The sequence below is a fragment of the Uloborus diversus genome, chromosome 6 (genome assembly GCF_026930045.1).
Source record: "Uloborus diversus isolate 005 chromosome 6, Udiv.v.3.1, whole genome shotgun sequence".
Taxonomy (NCBI): domain Eukaryota; kingdom Metazoa; phylum Arthropoda; class Arachnida; order Araneae; family Uloboridae; genus Uloborus; species Uloborus diversus.
Genome location: NC_072736.1, coordinates 76,452,805 through 76,471,156, shown reverse-complemented (window position 1 = coordinate 76,471,156; position 18,352 = coordinate 76,452,805). Strand labels below are relative to the sequence as shown.

The window sequence follows — 18,352 nt, the reverse complement described above, 5'->3', positions numbered from 1 at the left end:
AGTGTGATATGAGAGAAATTATTGTATTACCGTCTATATAAATAATCTTTCACATGCAAATTCCGAAAAATGATGGTTCCTTTTCTTTTTCAACTCAACGAGGTCTTGGAAATGGTTGAAATCGTGTATAAGATGAAAGTAATTCTTTTTAAATACCATGTGCTGTTTCAAAATTCACAATAGGGGTGAGGGGGGAATATCTTGCGCGCTAATTAAAACTGATTTCTTCCGATGGAGTTCTTTTTTACACTCCGGCTGTTAAAAGGGTTTGAAATTCGTTAGTCAGTCACTAGTTTGGTATTTACTGATGGGACAAGATATGAATTCATATGAAAAACTTTATGTTCGCTATCATCACTGCGAAAACTGAGTCATAAGTCCAATTTCAAACCTCGATCCAAACGTAGAAACTTGTTTAAAATTACATAATAATTGAAACGTAAGTTATTTCACAAATAAATTAGTTCTATAAACAACTATCTTTCTTGATTGTATTGATGAGAAGGGCGGGGTGGAACACAAGTCCAGCCACCTCCTTGTGGCGGGTTCTGGGGCGTTAATGCGATAAAATATAATTGGATTTCCAACATAGCTGCATAGTCCTCATTCACCAAAAAAAGGTTATGGCTGGACTAAAAAGAACAAACATTTTAAACGTTTGTATTATCGAAACAAATTCGAAAATTGACCATTTTTCACTTTTTTTTTTCCAAATTTTGAAGCTCATAATATGTGATCTGAAGGCAAAACTATGAACATTTAAATTATTTTCCCCATTTTTTAGAATGCCAATACGCAACTTTTTCTACTATTAAAAGTCTCTTATCGAAAATTTTCGGAAGGAAAGCGCTGATGACTGAATATTAGCTTTGTGAAAGTACTTCGGCCCTTTTACCAGGGGGGGGGGGCATGGCACAGACTGCCCCATTAAAATTTTCAGGGGAGCTAATTTGAAAGGATTTTTTTATCAGTTTTGGCGGGCGTACTCATTAGCTTTTCGCTTTTTATGAAGGGTGCGTCATCGCCATTGGATAGGATGGACACCAGGGTGCCTCGTTTTTCATAAGCAAAATGTAGTATCTGCCAAAAATGGCCAATACCAAATCCCAATGAACATTACAGCTATAAGTTTTTTTTTCTCTTTTTTTTTCCTATAAAATAATATTTTCTGTGAGAAGTATATTACCTCAAAATTTTGAGCAAAAATACTAAAATGTACACTGATTTTAGTAGAAGTAAAAAAGGTCATATTTTTGCGTTACGAGATATCGACTGTGATGGAATTTGATCTTCAAATCATTCCTAAGGGCTCCTGATCATCCATTGCGCGACAGTCGAGGGTGGACTAGGCCTTCAGCACTACTCGTCTCCAGCCTCCCCTATTCAGAGCTAGACTTTTTCAATTTTTTTTTGTCCTAAGGACAATAAAATTTGCTCATAAAAATTTCTTCAGAATGTTGCTATTATCAAGGTGGAAGTAAGTGAACGACCCCATTAAGAAGGAACATTTTAATATTATGAACAACGCCTGGCTGGGGGTCAACATCTTTATTCAACTCGATGAAGGAAAGAGCTGCACGAAGATTTTAAATCAAGGCTCTAGACACGATCTCTTGGTTGTTCTTGAGAAGTGTCAATGTTGAGAATCTCACTTCACAAAGATATGCTTTTGTAAATGGTGGCAGCACACAAATAGAGTGAATAGAGATTTTTAGGTGCTTTTTTTACTTATATTCATTATGCATCCGAAGGTACTGAGCTTAAGTTTCAAAGTGCGGTCACTCTTGAGATCTATAAATTCTTCTCACGTCTTCGAAGAAAGCTCCGACTGACTCCTTCATGCTTGGTTGGTTGGATTGGTTTTAATGGCGCAACAGCCTTAATAGGCTATATTGCGCAAAACGAAAGTTTTGAAGATCTGAGAGAGAAAAAAAATGCCAAAAGTGTAAAATCACTTGAACTAGAACACAAACATTCTGGAATTTAGAAGAGAATTTCCGAAAGAAACAGGAAAGAGATTTTGAAAAGGTAGCCGAAAGAATCAACTGAAAAAGAATTTTGAATAGTATAAAACGTATATATAACAAAACAAAGACCAGACAAAAACAATAACATAGGGACAAAAACTAAATTAATGACAAAAGGCTGCTCTCCTGAAGGAAGGAGAACAATTAGGAATGAAGAATGTCCCCCAAAAGTTCCTTCAAAGATGGATGAAACTGATTACAAAGATTTGAAACGAATATGATTGAAAATTGAACAATTGCAAAGGATATGCAACACTGTCAGATTGACATTGCTCCTTTGTGGATCGTGAACGGAATCATATTGTTCTCTGCCAGTTAGTTTGAAGAATGGCTTAAACTTGTCAGGACAAACATGGCCAAATGTTTTTCCACCCCATTCAACAGTTTTTTTTAACTTAATTTTTTTTTCATGATGTGCGTTCCTGATCTGTTGAACATGTCCAGTGGGCTAGGGATCGTTTTTCTCTCCTCATAGCAGAATTTCTGATTTGAACGCGTTTAGCTTGTCTATATTGCAAGCACATTCTCATCACGTTCAAGCATTCTTCGACGCTAGTTGCCTTAGCTAGTATTTGATTCGTAAAATACTGGCATGTTGCACTTCGTTGTGAAAAATCAAAGAATTCTTGACAAGACCTTGCTTTACAAAACTGAGTGAACTTTTTTGTGAAGTAATAGAGAGTAATGATCTACCCCTACATCTGTAAAAGGCTCGGAGAAAATACCAGAATTTAGCGATTTTGATTTTTGGGCGTTGACGATTTGTACGACTTCAGGGCAAAAAGCTGTCTTTAATTCTTCTGGTCGATTCTCTGCCATGAAAATTTTACGATGGAGGGAAGAGTGTGCGATTTAAACACTTGGTTTTTATTTCTTTCATTCCACATGAACTCTTTGACATTTCCTGCCACTGCAGCAGCTTCCAACAACGCAAACACTTGTACAGTTGTGCCATTAGATCCGAGTGCTTCTTACATATTTGTCTGTAATCAGGGCCGTCGCTAGGTCAAAAAACTGGGGAGAGGGGGTACGCATTTGGCGGCCCCTTATTTGTTTCAAACGCATGTTCCAATATGCAGAGAGAGAGAGAGAGAGAGAGAAGATTTAGCTTCTGATTTATCAGGCTTAGTCATATTACTTGACCTTAGTACTAGCAGTATAAATTTAATCGTAAGGATAATGTTCAGTCAGAAATAGGGGTGTTGGAGGGTTTCCTTCTAGCATTTTTCCGAAATTAAAGATATAAAAACGTAGTTGTAGACTATATTTTTGGGGGTAAAGGGGAGAAGAGATCCGATAACCTCCCCCGATAATCCCCCCCATTTAAATTCCCAAAGCATATGTTCAGGAAAGGGGTCCGGGGGTGCTCCCCCGGCAAATTTTCAAGATTTTTAGTTGAAAAACACGGTTTAAGACGATCCATGGTGATGTTAAGGAAAGAAGAGACTCGGAGTCATCCCCCGATAAATTTTCAAACTTCTTCAAACTCCAAGCACGTAATTGCGAATTATTTCTGATCGTGACAGGTAAATGAGGTCCGGGGGCTCTTCCCGGGAAAAATTTGAAAATTATAGTTCGAAAAATGAAGTTTTAGACGATCTATGGAGATATTAAGGTGAATAGAGATGCGAAAGCCATCCCCCAAAACTTTTTGAAATTGAAATCCTTAAAAACGCGGTTATAGGCTTTTTTGTTAGAATGGAGCGTAACGCCTGTCTCTTGAAATTAAAGCTCCGAAATCGTAATTTAAGTTTCACTGAACTTACTTCACTGAAGGTGGAGGGGGGTGGTTTTAAAGGGGAGCGTGCACAGAAATGTTTCGTAATTGAAGCACTAAAAACGACATTTAAGATGTTTTTCCATGATGTTGGCGAGAGAGAGGGGAGCATTCTCTCGAAAAATTTCCGATCTATAGAAAACGCAGTTTTAGAAGATTTCTGGTAATGTTAATGGGTGGAGAGATTCGGAGTCCTCCACTGGGAAATTTCCAAAATTGAAATTCAATTAATGCAATCGTAGGCGATTTTTTAATACTGTTAGAAGGGTAGGGGGGGGGGGGTGGGAGATCTCTTCCGAAAAATTTTCTGAGGCCTTAAAAATGAAATTTTTGAGAATCTTTGGTAATATTAGGAGGAAGACAGATTCAGAAGACCTCAGGGAGTTTTTTTAAATGAAAATTCAAAAGACGAAATTTATTCGACCGTGAATGCTAATGAATGATTAATTGAGAGGGTGTTTCTCGGGGGTTACGTTGGGAGCACTCTCATGGTTTTCGAAATTGAAGTCCTAAATGCACATGTGTAGGCCATCTTTAATGACGTTAGGGCAAAAAATGGGGTTTGAGAACGTTTTCCCGGAATTTTTTCAAAACCAAAGTTTTAAAAACTCAATTCCAAACCAGCTTTGGGGACGTAAAACGAAGGAATTGGAGTTCTTCACTCTACCCTTAGTTTAACTACATCCCTATCTTCATTTTAAATCTTAATTATTGATAAACATATTGTGGTAATACTTTCTTCAAATTTTCCGTTGCCAAACACGATTATTTGCTTGGATTTTCCATAGTAAAATTCTCAATTTCCAGCCTAATGCTTTTGTTTTCTTGAAATACACGCGTCTGCAGCCCCAGAAAAAGAACTTTCAACATTTTGAAAAGATGTGGTAATTTTCTGCGATACCTTAGTTTTTATTTTTTCCAATTCATTTTATTTTAAATGTTCCTCCTGCATCTCTTGATTAAGCTTTGATTTACTTACGATTTTTACGTTCAAACATTTTGAACTTTTGGTGCGAGTATTCATCACAATACTTTGAATCTCTCTTAGCATTAAACTGTTTTTTTTTTTCCTCTCTCTCTCTATTTCAAATATATTTCGGCGACCCAGGCATTTTTCTCCACTTAGCAACGATTTTTAGGACAATATTTTTCATTAAAAAAAATTACTTATGGGAATGTATCGACGGGCCCTATGAAGCCATCCTATTTATTTATTTATTTTTATTTTTTTAACTGAAGAACCATGAAGCATGGTTCTGTATAACCAGGGCCGCCGAGAGACAAGGCGTGCACGTTTTGTCGCCGGTCCTCCATCCCATTATGCTAATTTTACTTTATCCATGCACAATACTTTGATTTGAGCCGAGCACAAAGTTTCCGACTAGGCAGACTCTGCGGCCTAGTGAATAGTTCACTGAATACTTTTTTTGCATTAAAAAATGTTTCCTGTACATGTCATCATGTTTTCAATGTACATTTCCGCAGCCCTTACTTAGATTATCTTAATAAAAGAGAATTATGGATGTTCCTAAATCGTATTTTAACAATACAATTTCCATTCAAATTTTACTGAAAAAATACTTTTGTCACTATTATTTCAGTTGTTCATTTAAATTTACTATTTTAATTTTGCATCGCTAAAAAGGCAAATTGGCGGCCCCGCTTCTGAAAAACTGGGACCCCCCCCCCCTTGGTATCGGCCCTGTCTGTAATGTGAAATATTTTATCCCCCGATGCACGCACAGAAAGTTCATTGCGCAGAGGATAATCTTGAATCCCCAGTCGCACAGTAGCAATGAGCTGTACACCTCCGGATCATCAACTTGAAATAAAAATTTTCCAGCTCTCCGCAGTTTGTCAAACATTGTTTTCTATATGAAGTAATGAGAAGCAAAAGGATGTAAGTGGATATTTTCAAGTTTTGAGTAAAACGCGTTTAAAGATAAGGTTCTAGGTAGGCTTTCATTGAAAAGTTTTTTCTAAATCATGCTGTATAACAGAATTTTCTAGGGTTACTAGTTCTATATCTTGCCTCCAAGACAGAGGAGAAGTTCACCTACCATTCGTACCAGTTATCTCCAAATTTTTAATTTTGCCACTTTCATCCCTTTGCTTCTCACTGCCTCATATGAGGCAGTGAGAAGCAAAGGGATGAAAGTGGATTATTTTAAGTTTCGAGTAAAACGCGTTTAAAGATCCGATCCTAGGTAGGCTTTCATTGAAGTTTTTTTCTAAATCACGCTGAACAGCAGCACCTACCAGGGCTTTCTAGTACAATCTCTTGCCCCAAGACAGAGGAGAGGTTCACCTACCATGTGTACTGGTTATCTCCAAATTTTTAACTTTGCCACTTGCATCCCTTTACTTCTCACTACCTCATATGTCTTCTCCGTCTTTTCTATAATTCCTAATGTACTTTGGCACACCGGTTTCGAAGCACTACTCTAAAAGGAAGGTAGTGTAGCTCGGGAATTTTCAACCGCAAGTCTAGAACAGTGGCATTGGTCCGCGGAAAAGTGTGATCAGTCCTCGAGGATATTTATTCGTCCCAGAGAAAAAATTTCCTCATTCAAAATAAATAAAGGAAATAGCAATACCAATGCTTTTTTCTTTTGTGTTTTTTACTTTATCTTTGTGATTACTTTTTATGAATTCCTGTGATTTTCCTCAATTACTTATGTGTAATAATAATTAAAACAATCGCTCACCTTTAAGTTTAAATATAATTGTAAATAAGTCGTAATAAAATATTGCAAACAATATAGGTAGTAATGCTTTAATGAATAGCTTAATTTAAAAAACGATTACCGATCCGCGGGTCGAAGTGGCTGAAAACGGATTGCTTTCCCGGCATTGGTAGTACGTTGGCAGAGAAAAACGTTTTACAGAGTTAACTTGCGAGATTTTTTTTTTCTTTTTGCTAACACAAAGCCTTAAAGTTCACATACAGAACAAGAAAGCTCTTAGTACGAGATACGTTTTGGCCTCTGGTTTTGCACGCAAGTTGGCATTCAGGTGCAAAAGCAAGACTCGAGGGTTCTGGCAGTTCAGATGACATTGAGACACAAATGACCAGCGTACCGTTAAAGTATTTAATAAGTGATTTTACTCAGAATTACTGTTAGTATTATTAAAGCCGTCTGCGACGCAGATCACAAAAAAAAAAAAAGTCTGCAAGATAACACAACATTAGATTGATCGTAAAATCTTTAGTAAATCGGCACCGAGACAAGATTAAAAATAAGCCACTAATGCAAGTATATGCTAATTGTGCCAGATTATATCCAAGAAAATACGGTACAGATCTTCATCAACTGAAATTTCTTTTTTTCCCCCATTTTTTCCTTTAAAAATTTTTGATCCCGCCCCCTCCCCAACTAAAAAATGGTCAACAGACTTCCTCAAGAATCTGCGACTCAAGTCGTAGCGTCCCGCTACCAGGATAATACTACTATGGATTTGTGTAACTGTTACCTAAAATTAAGGTAAGTTATTCGTCACTGTAATTATTTGAATGTAGTTTCACCTTAGTCAAGTGTGATAGTTTTATGTCCGGACTAGGTTCTTCTTTGTTACGATGGCAGGATAGTAAAAGCTTGTGTAAGTTGTTTTAATGGCAATACGGTTTGTACAAAGAAAATACATATTAAAAGCATGACAACAGTTGCTTTAATGACAATCAGTATCACACAAAGAGAATACACGAATAAATATGTTCTTATAGATGATATTATTTACAAGATATTTTTCCAATGTTCTGTTATGCGGATGACTGTTTATAATTCTTCGTATCCAGGAGCTTTTTCCCACACATAGCACATATTCCTAGAAAGGAAAAAAATCAAAAATGATACGAGATTACAAAAGAGAAATACATAAACAACCGGCTTAACATCGCTTGTGCTCAAATTTCCAAAAACAATACGTAAAACACGCATATACACAATATAATATGTACACCCAAACCTGTTTTAATGCCGTCTTTTTTTTTTTTTTTCTTTTTTTAAATGCAATTTTTTTTTTTTTTTTTTTTTTTTTTTTTTTGCGGAAAAATTAAAATTTCAATCAGATTGGGAATTGACGAAATTATTTTTAAAACGAGAGCGAGGCAGTATTTTCAAGTGACGACATAGGTACCCCGATGGAAAGTCAGTGACCTCCCAAAAATTTCCTTATTCGGGAAATTTTGTCCGACTACTCGGCAATAATTATCATCACTTGGTTCATTTTGATTTCTTTAAATATTACAATTTTGTAAGTTTTTGGGTTACTTTCTATGTGAGACTTTTTTTTATGCGGTCCCTAACCAACGCATAAAAAAAAAAAAAAAAAAAAAAAAAAAAAAAAAAAAAAAACTGTGTTGCGAAAACAACATTTTAAATCTGCTCGTGAAGTTTCGAACAACTTTTTTTGTGCGATTTTTTCTATGCGGTCCCTATCTACCGCATAAAAACAGGTTTGGGTATACTGTATTTTTTTAAAAGAAAGTCTATACAAATTTCTTCATGAAAGGATCTGATTTGTTCACGAGAACAAAATAAAGTTTTAAAGAGGGGGAAAAAAGGTTTGTGCGCGTTTTTCAATGATGATAACCATCTTATGCTCAGGGGGATCGGGGAGGAGGGGGGATTCAGCACACAACATCTAGCATTCACCCTTAAGCACCTGGCATTAATTTGAATTTTGACATCTTGAATTTAAATCATGTTTTTTGCAATCACGAATTGCAATGCTGCCTACCACAGTCATGATTGCGAAAAACATAATTTGAATTTGAGACGTTAAAATTCAAATTAATGTCAGGGGCTGGATGCTAAATGCTATGTGCAGGATGTTATTTTTGTCTCAGAAGGATTGTGTAAAGTCAAGAGGATCGGGTATAAAAAATAAAAACAAAGTCGATTTCGGGAGACATGGCCGAGGACGAGGAACCGGAGGAGTCCACCTCTTCCCAGGAGGAGCACCCGCACGCGTAGGCCAATGAATCTCAAAAAGGATATGACATTAAATACAGTCAGGATAAAGCAATAAGCAATCGTGATTGCTAAAAAAAACGTCATAAACTACAGATGGAACAAATTGATAATCAGCTCTATCCTATGCTTTTATTAAGTTATTCAGAATGTTTCCTCAGATTTAAGGGTTTAAAAAATAACTGCCATTTTTTCTTTTTAATTTCTTTGTTTCATATAGAGTATTTTATTTGCCACCATTTTGTCCTGTTTTGGGGTGTTTGTACTATCCTGCTGATTTATCATTAAGAAAATTGCTCGCGGCCGAATTCAAATTCCGTCACATTTTGGCAGGGCGAAAAACTCCGTGCGAAACATCTGCTGCGTGCGTCTTCATTACAACCGAAATTTTCATAAACTCGACCACAATTCAGTAAATATTAGGCCGAATTCGCGGGATTCTACTCCATTACGGAAATTGACGGCGACTATCTGAACAACCAAATAAAAACTTCCACACAATTATTCAACGCTATTTTACTTGATCAATTATAGGTTTTTAAAAATTTATTAACAATTTATTTCGTTTCAGTTTCTTTCCCCCTTTCTTTTTTTCTTTTCATTAATTATCTATTGTTATGTTCTGCACTACAAAATTTCTAATCTTAGAGTGAGAATTTATTTTTACAAAACATATTGCTTACCTTTCTTGTACGCGCATGCTGAAAAAGAAAAATAACATATATTACAAATATGTATAGATAAAATAGCTCTTTACAAAAGTGAAATTTTTGTATCAAAGAACATAAAGATAAATAATAGTCTACCAGGTCTGTCATTTGGGGAGTAGAAAAGGGTGTTAAGTCCTCTCTCCCTCAGAATTCAGAACCATAATGTAATTATGCATTTTTGCATGTATTCCGTTGTTTTTCTCATAAAATATATTGAATATAGACCCCTTCCTTCCCTTCAAACTTTGAAATGACGAGCTAGTAACTTTAAAAAAGGAAAATAAAAATTAAAAAAAAACTAGTATGTTGTGGCCATCACGAAACTTCTATATTTTTCTTTTTTTCCTGATCCCTCTCCATGCTTGATGAGGAAGCAATATTCCCAACAAAAACAAAATTACACATGCAAAAACTAGACGACCATCCCAATGTCTGAATTATTGCAAAAGCAAAGCAAAGAGCGAAAATTAAAAGTTATTTTAAAAGCCTTGCTTGAATTAATTACAAATATTTTATTTGTTAACAAACATAAAATGGCAACAGTTAAAAATTTTAAATCATTGAGATAATATTTCCGATCATTTTCATACAATGAAAATCACGAGAAATACGCAGGAGGCAATCTATTACGATTTATCTTTCTTATTGTTGCATTAATAAAGCTATTTTTATTCAAAAAAAAAAAAAAAAAAAAAAATCAACACCTCTTGGAGCGATTGGCGTCAAAATTGAACCAAAGCCTGTTTACGTATGGATTCACATATATTCCAAATTTCAACCAGAACGTAGCATTACTTCTTGAGATAGGACACTCACAATGGAAAAAAAGAACTTGCGATTGCGCTACCCCCTTTTTAGCTGTTGACACCAAAATAAAATCAGCTCATATACCCACTAAGGGCTACATGCCGATAAATTTTTCTTTCATTCTGTTCATTATTTCTTGAGATACAGCAGTCACAACTGACGACAAAAAACGTTCTATAGCTCAACCCCCGTTTGAGTTATTGACACCAAAATTGAATCAGCACCTGTTCCTGTTAATGGCAACATAAGGACCAAATTTTGTTTGATTCCGCCAGTTATTTCCCGAGGAATAGCAAGCACGCGTAACTCAAAAAACGTCCCATTGCTCCACCCCCCTTGGAGGAATTCGCGCCAAAAACCAGTGGGCACAAGTTCACATAGGGGCACATATGTGTACCGAATTTCGTTCGATTTCATGCGGTAGTTTTTGCTGTTGAGCGGCCACAAAAAAGTGGTCACACACAGACGTGACACACACATACACACAGACAGACAGACATTTTCCAAAAATAGTCGAAACGGACTCAGCACACCTCAAAACGTTCGAATCCGTCAAATTTCGAAATTCGAAAATTTGCACGAATCCAATACTTTCTTCTATATATTAGATATAGAAGAAAGTAAAAAACATGTAGGAAATCATGTGGGCGTGGGAAGACAGGGGGGACGGGGGGGATACTAGAGGATACTAGAATACCTTCAGTGCAAAGAAATGAAACTATGCTAAACAATCTATTGATACGTTAAAATTTGAAAATTTTTGTTCCAAAATTGGATTTTTAAGTTACTTTGTTCCTCCGATAAAAAGACTTTCATGCAACTGTGCTCAACTTTTCTTTAGTTACATAAATCGCCGGCTAAGTACAACTATGTAATTGTAAATTTGAAAAAAAAAAAGAAAATTAATTTGAATTCTGAAATTTTGAATTCAAATTATGTTTTTCGCAATCACGAACTGAGACAGGACCCTACTCATTGGAGTTATTGTTTCTAGAAACGGCTCCTGTCCCCCCCCCCCCCCCCCCCCAAGCCTGCCTCTCCTCCTGGGCGGTTACGTGGGCATAGTCGTGTGTGTAAGTGTGTAGGTTTGTGTGTGCGTAGACCTGTGTGTATGCACGTAGGCGTGTGTGAGTGTATGTGTGTGAAGCCGTGTGTGTGTGTATGTGTGTGAACGTGCGTGTGTGTAGGACATGGACGCCTCCGACCAGGAGAAGCGGATAGCTCAAAACTGGAGCAGCCGCGCCGCGCCGCCAGCAGAGGACGGTGGGCGGTGGTGCTGTAGATCCAAGTTGAAAAATGCACGGACACCAAAAACGGTCAAATGAGAACAATAAGCAATTGTGATTGCTCAAAAAAACTAGTATGTTGTGGCCATCACGAAACTTTCTTCTATATTTTTTTTTTTTTTTTTTTTTTTCTGATCCCTCCCCATGCTTGACGAGGAAGCAATATTCCCAACAAAAACAAAATTACACATGCAAAAACTTGACGACTATCCCAATGTCTGAATTATTGCAAAAGCAAAGCAAAGAGCGAAAATTGAAAGTTTTTTTAAAAGCCTTGCTTGAATTAATTACAAATATTTTATTTGTTAACAAACATAAGATGGCAACAGTTAAAAATTTTAAATCATTGAGATAATATTTCCTATCATTTCCATACAATTAAAATCACGAGAAATACGCAGACGACAATCTATTACGATTTATCTTTCTTATTGTTGCATTAATAAAAATATTTTTATTCGCAAAAAAAAAAAAAAAATCAACACCTCTTGGAGCGATCGGCGTCAAAATTGAACCAAAGCCTGTTTACACATGGATTCACATATATTCCAAATTTCAACCAGAACGTAGCATTACTTCTTGAGATAGGACACTCAAAATGGAAAAAAAGAACGGGTGATTGCGCTACCCCCTTTTTAGCTGTTGACACAAAAATAAAATCAGTTCTTATACCCACTAAGGGCTACTTGCCGATAAATTTTTTTTTCATTCCGTTCATTATTTCTTGAGATACAGCAGTCACAATTGACGACAAAAAACGTTCTATAGCTCAACCCCCGTTTGCGTTATTGACACCAAAATTGAATCAGCACCTGTTCCTGTTAATACCAACATATGGACCAAATTTTGTTTGATTCCGTCAGTTACTTCCTGAGTAATAGCAAGCACGCGTAACTCGAAAAACGTCCCATTGCTCCACCCCCCTTGGAGGAATTCGCGCCAAAAACTAATGGGCACAAGTTCACATAGGGGCACATATGTGTACCAAATTTCGTTCGATTTCATGCGGTAGTTTTTGTTGTAGAGCGGCCACAAAAAACTGGTCACACACAGACGTGACACACATACACACACACATACACACACACATACACACACACATACAGACAGACAGACATTTTCCAAAAATGGTCGAAATGGACTCAGCACACCTCAAAACGTTCGAATCCGTCAAAATTCGAAATTCGAAAATTTGCACGAATCCAATACTTTCTTCTATATATTAGATATAGAAAAAAGTAAAAAAGAGAATGTTTCACTATAGTTGAAAGTTTTTGTTGAAAAGGAGACAAAAACACTTCTAATACAGTAAAATTTACAAATAGTTGTTTCATAGCATTTTAATCAATTTTTTACATTCCCCCAAAATCGTGAAAAAACATTACCATGCTCAGTTGCATGCAAAATGAAAAAAACTTAACTGTAGTTACCTATGTTTTTGTAGTATTCAACCCATGATATGAGCTGTGACAACTTTTCCACGGCTGCAAAATGAAAATCAATAAAATTTATTGCGCGTTTCGAGTGAACCGTTTTTACTTTCTTCTATATCTAATATATAGAAGAAAGTATTGGATTCGTGCAAATTTTCGAATTTCGAATGTTGAAGGATTCGAACGTTTTGAGGTCTGCTGAGTCCATTTCGACTATTTTTGGAAAATGTCTGTCTGTCTGTGTGTGACCAGTTTTTTGTGGCCGCTTTACAGCAAAAACTACCGCATGAAATCGAACAAAATTTGGTACACATATGTGCCCCTATGTGAACTTGTGTCCATTGGTTTTTGGCGCGAATTCCTCCAAGGGGGTGGAGCAATGGGACGTTTTTTGAGTTACGCGTGCTTGCTATTCCTCAGGAAGTAACTGGCGGGATCAAACAAAATTTGGTCCACATGTTGCCATTAAGAGGAACAGGTGCTGATTCAATTTTGGTGTCAAAAACTCAAACGGGTGTTGAGCTATAGAACGTTTTTTGTCGTCAATTGTGACTGCTGTATCTCAAGAAATAATGAACGGAATGAAAGAAAAATTTATGGGCAAGTAGCCCTTAGTGGGTATAAGAGCTGATTTTATTTTGGTGTCAACAGCTAAAAAGAGGGTAGCGCGATCGCTCGTTTTTTTTTTCCATTGTGAGTGCCCTATCTCAAGAAGTAATGCTACGTTTTGGTTGAAATTTGGAATATATGTGAATCCATATGTAAACAGGTTTTGGTTCAATTTTGACGCCAATCGCTCCAAGAGGTGTTGATTTTTTTTTTGAGCAATCACGATTGCTTATTGTTATCATTTGACCGTTTTTGGTGTCCGTGCCTTTTTCAACTTGGACCAGAATCCTATGCAGCACCACCGCCCACCGTCCTCTGCTGGCGGCGCGGCGCGGCTGCTCCGGTTTTGAGCTACCCGCTTCTCCTGGTCCCTGGCGTCCATGTCCTACACACACGCATGTTCACACACATACACACACACGACTTCACACACATACCCTCACACACGCCTACGTGCATACACACTAGTCTACGCACACACACAACTATGCACACGTAACCGCCCAGGAGGAGAGGCAGACTTAGGGAGAGGGGGACAGGAGCCGTTTCTAGAAATAATAACTCCAATGAGTAGGGTCCTGTCTCAGTTCGTGATTGCGAAAAACATAATTTGAATTCAAAATTTCAGAATTCAAATTATTATTATTATTATTATTATTTTTTTTTTTTGAGCAATCACGATTGCTTATTGTTCTCATTTGACCGTTTTTGGTGTCCTTGCCTTTTTCAACTTGGACCAGAAGCCTTTGCAGCACCACCGCCCACCGTCCTCTGCTGGCGGCGCGGCGCGGCTGCTCCGGTTTTGAGCTATCCGCTTCTCCTGGTTGGAGGCGTCCATATTCTACACACACGCACGTTCACACACATACACACACACGACTTCACACTTATACACACACACACGACTTCACACACATACACTCACACACACGTACGTGCATACACACAGGTCAACGCACACACACAACTATGCACAAGTAACCGCCCAGGAGGAGAGGCAGACTTGGGGGGGGGGGGGACAGGAGCTGTTTCTAGAAACAATAACTCCAATGAGTAGGGTCCTGTCTCAGTTCGTGATTGCGAAAAACATAATTTAAATACAAAATTTCAGAATTCATTTTTACTTTCTTCTATATCTAATATATAGAAGAAAGTATTGGATTCGTGCAAATTTTCGAATTTCGAATTTTGACGGATTCGAACGTTTTGAGGTGTGCTGAGTCCATTTCGATCATTTTTGGAAAATGTCTGTCTGTCTGTATGTGTGTGTGTATGTGTGTCACGTCTGTGTGTGACCAGTTTTTTGTGGCCGCTCTACAACAAAAACTACCGCATGAAATCGAACGAAATTTGGTACACATATGTGCCCCTATGTGAACGTGTGCCCATTAGTTTTTGGCGCGAATTCCTCCAAGGGGGGTGGAGCAATGGGACGTTTTTCGAGTTACGCGTGCTTGCTATTCCTCAGGAAGTAACTGGCGGAATCAAACAAAATTTGATCCATATGTTGGTATTAACAGGAACAGGTGCTGATTCAATTTCGGTGTCAATAACTCAAACGGGGGTTGAGCTATAGAACGTTTTTTGTCGTCAATTGTGACTGCTGTATCTCAAGAAATAATGAACGGAATGAAAGAAAAATTTATCGGCAAGTAGCCCTTAGTGGGTATAAGAACTGATTTTATTTTTGTGTCAACAGCTAAAAAGGAGGTAGCGCAATCACCCGTTCTTTTTTTCCATTTTGAGTGCCCTATCTCAAGAAGTAATGCTACGTTCTGGTTGAAATTTGGAATATATGTGAATCCATATGTAAACAGGCTTTGGTTCTATTTTGACGCCGATCGCTCCAAGAGGTGTTGATTTTTTTTTTTTTTTCGAATAAAAATATTTTTATTAATGCAACAATAAGAAAGATAAATCGTAATAGATTGTCGTCTGCGTATTTCTCGTGATTTTAATTGTATGGAAATGATAGGAAATATTATCGCAATGATTTAAAATTTTTAACTGTTGCCATCTTATGTTTGTTAACAAATAAAATATTTGTAATTCATTCAAGCAAGGCTTTTAAAATAACTTTCAATTTTCGCTCTTTGCTTTGCTTTCGCAATAATTCAGACATTGGGATAGTCGTCAAGTTTTTGCATGTGTCATTTTGTTTTTGTTGGGAATATTGCTTCCTCGTCAAGCATGGGGAGGGATCAGAAAAAAAAAAGAAAAATATAGAAGAAAGTTTCGTGATGGCCACAACATACTAGTTTTTTTTTTTTTTTTTTGCGAATAAAAATAGTTTTATTAACGCAACAATTCGCAACTCCAACAAACTATAGGGGGCACTGAAGTCACTGTCTAATGGCGGAATTGAAAACTAAAACAAACGCACATGGTAACGAAGAAAATGCTAAAAAGTGTTGTGATTTTTGTTTGTACGTATGATTGTTTCGCTTTATTCGGAACTCCAGCGCTCGAATACGCTACCTTGCGGTGATTTATAAAACTGCGTCTGCACCTAAAACATTGCCACGTTGCGCATCACGTGTGTCTGTTGACGTAAACGCGGTCAGTTTGTTCTGAGTAACGCATTCAACATGTCTAAGAACGCCTTCAACAACAGAAATTAATTCGTCCCTTAGTAGTATTCTCGAGCTTCTCAAAATAATTTCGAAAGCTTCTAAGCTTCTCAAAAGTATTAAATGGTGGAAGCGTAAACAAGAAAACTCTGGATTAACAAAATTGGATAACGTTATACCAGGTAAAATTTTTTATTGTTTTGTATGAATTTGTAAGAATATGGGGGTTTTTTTAATCTTAAATTAATTAAACTTACCATATTTTACAGCAGCATTTAGTTGGAATGGACAGTATGCAAAATATTTTCTTGAATATATTATCGTAGAACAAAATGAATAACCGAGAAAGAATTTACTTTATTCCTTTTATTCTCAGCTGAAAGGTTTCGCCAAATTTGTTTAGGGTTATTAATTTTTAGTATTGTGCGAGCAAAGTAGCCTTGGCGAGATTTCGCGTTTTTAGTTAAACCATTTTTAATTTTTATCATGAGTGGAATAAAATGGTAGTAAGATTACAGAATTCGATAAGTGAAAGGAAATAATGGTCAATCAACTGAAAAGAAAACTACCACCATATATCCGTGAGAATTTTGTTGATGATTTGCATAACATGACACAATTAAATCGTAACTCAGAAATTAGAAAAATCGAAACAGAAAATTTTTAAATTAACCGATTCGGGAATTCGAGAGAAATGACTCAGCTACAAATGGAAAAAAAATAAGCGCTAGCCAAGCAAGGCAAAAAAGTATCATCTTCTTTCGATAACAATTTGTAATGTCACATTGAATTTTCTAGCATTAATTGTTATTCTTGTCAGGCCACAATTATTATTTAGTTTTATCAAGAATTGATAAATATCGAATTCAACATCGTGGAAATAGCTGCTTAGAACTACGAACTACGTAGTTTGCATTAATCTTTGACGTTTAGTAATGCTTCTTGAATTCTCATTTCTTTCTACGTGGGCCAGAATATCCACAAGACTTTGAAAATTAATTTTAAAAGAATAAAGCGAAAAAATCATACATAACAACAAAAATCAGAACACTTTTAGCATTTTCTTCGTTACCATGTGCGTTTGTTGTAGTTTTCAATTCCGCCATTAGACAGTGACTTCAGTGCCCCCTATAGTTCGTTGGAGTTGCGAATTCTTTTTAAATTAATTTTCAAAGTCTTGTTGATATTCTGACCCACGTAGAAAGAAATGAGAATTCAAGAAGCATTACTAAACGTCAAAGATTAATGCAAAGTACGTAGTTCGTATTTCTAAGCAGCCATTTTCACGATGTTGAATTCGATATTTATCAATTCTTGATAAAACTAAATAATAATTGTGGCCTGACAAGAATAACAATTAATGCTAGAAAATTTAATATGACATTACAAATTATTACCAAAAGAAGATGATACTTCTTTGCTTTGCTTTGGCTAGCGCTTGTTTTCCATTTGTAGCTGAGTTATTTCTTTCGAATTCCCGAATCGGTTAATTTAAAAATTTTCTGTTTCGATTTTTCTAATTTCTGAGTTACGATTTAATTGTGTCATGTTATGCAAATCATCAACAAAATTCTCACGGATATATGGTGGTAGTTTTCTTTTCAGTTGATTGACAATTATTTCTTTTTACTTATCGAATTCTGTAATCTTACTACCATTTTATTCCACTCATGATAAAAATTGAAAATGGTTTAACTAAAAACGCGAAATCTCGCCAAGGCTACTTTGCTCGCACAATGCCAAAATTATAACCCTAAACAAATTTGGCGATACCTTTCAGCTGAGAATAAAAGGAATAAAGTAAATTCTTTCTCGGTTATTCATTTTGTTCTACGATAATATATTCAAGAAAATATTTTGCATACTGTCCATTCCAACTAAATGCTGCTGTAAAATATGGTAAGTTTAATTAATTTAAGATTAAAAAAACTCCCATATTCTTACAAATTCATACAAAACAATAAATTTTTTTACCTTGTAGAACGTTATCCAAGTTTGTTAATCCAGAATTTTCGCTTTCACCTATTATTAAGGAAATAATGAAAACTAACATTATTTTGAGGAGCTCGAGAATACTACTAAGTGCCGATTTACACGATTCCCGCTTTCGGACATCTGACGTCATTTTGAGCTCGAAAACCTGTTTTCGCGCCTCCAAAA

At 36.4% G+C, this 18,352-nt stretch overlaps 1 protein-coding gene across 1 annotated transcript in view; it reads right to left on the bottom strand.

Annotated features, from left to right (window-relative positions):
* Window positions 1–7,455: 7,455 nt before the first annotated feature.
* Window positions 7,456–18,352, bottom strand: part of LOC129224022 (cysteine-rich PDZ-binding protein-like) — an 82,419-nt gene continuing 71,522 nt past the window's right edge. The window contains exons 5-6 of the mRNA XM_054858417.1: window positions 9,461–9,478; window positions 7,456–7,629 (exon numbers count right to left, since the gene is read on the bottom strand). Of these exons, the coding sequence (XP_054714392.1) occupies window positions 7,565–7,629; window positions 9,461–9,478 (83 nt within the window). The 3' untranslated portion in view covers window positions 7,456–7,564. The remainder of the gene's footprint in view (window positions 7,630–9,460; window positions 9,479–18,352) is intronic.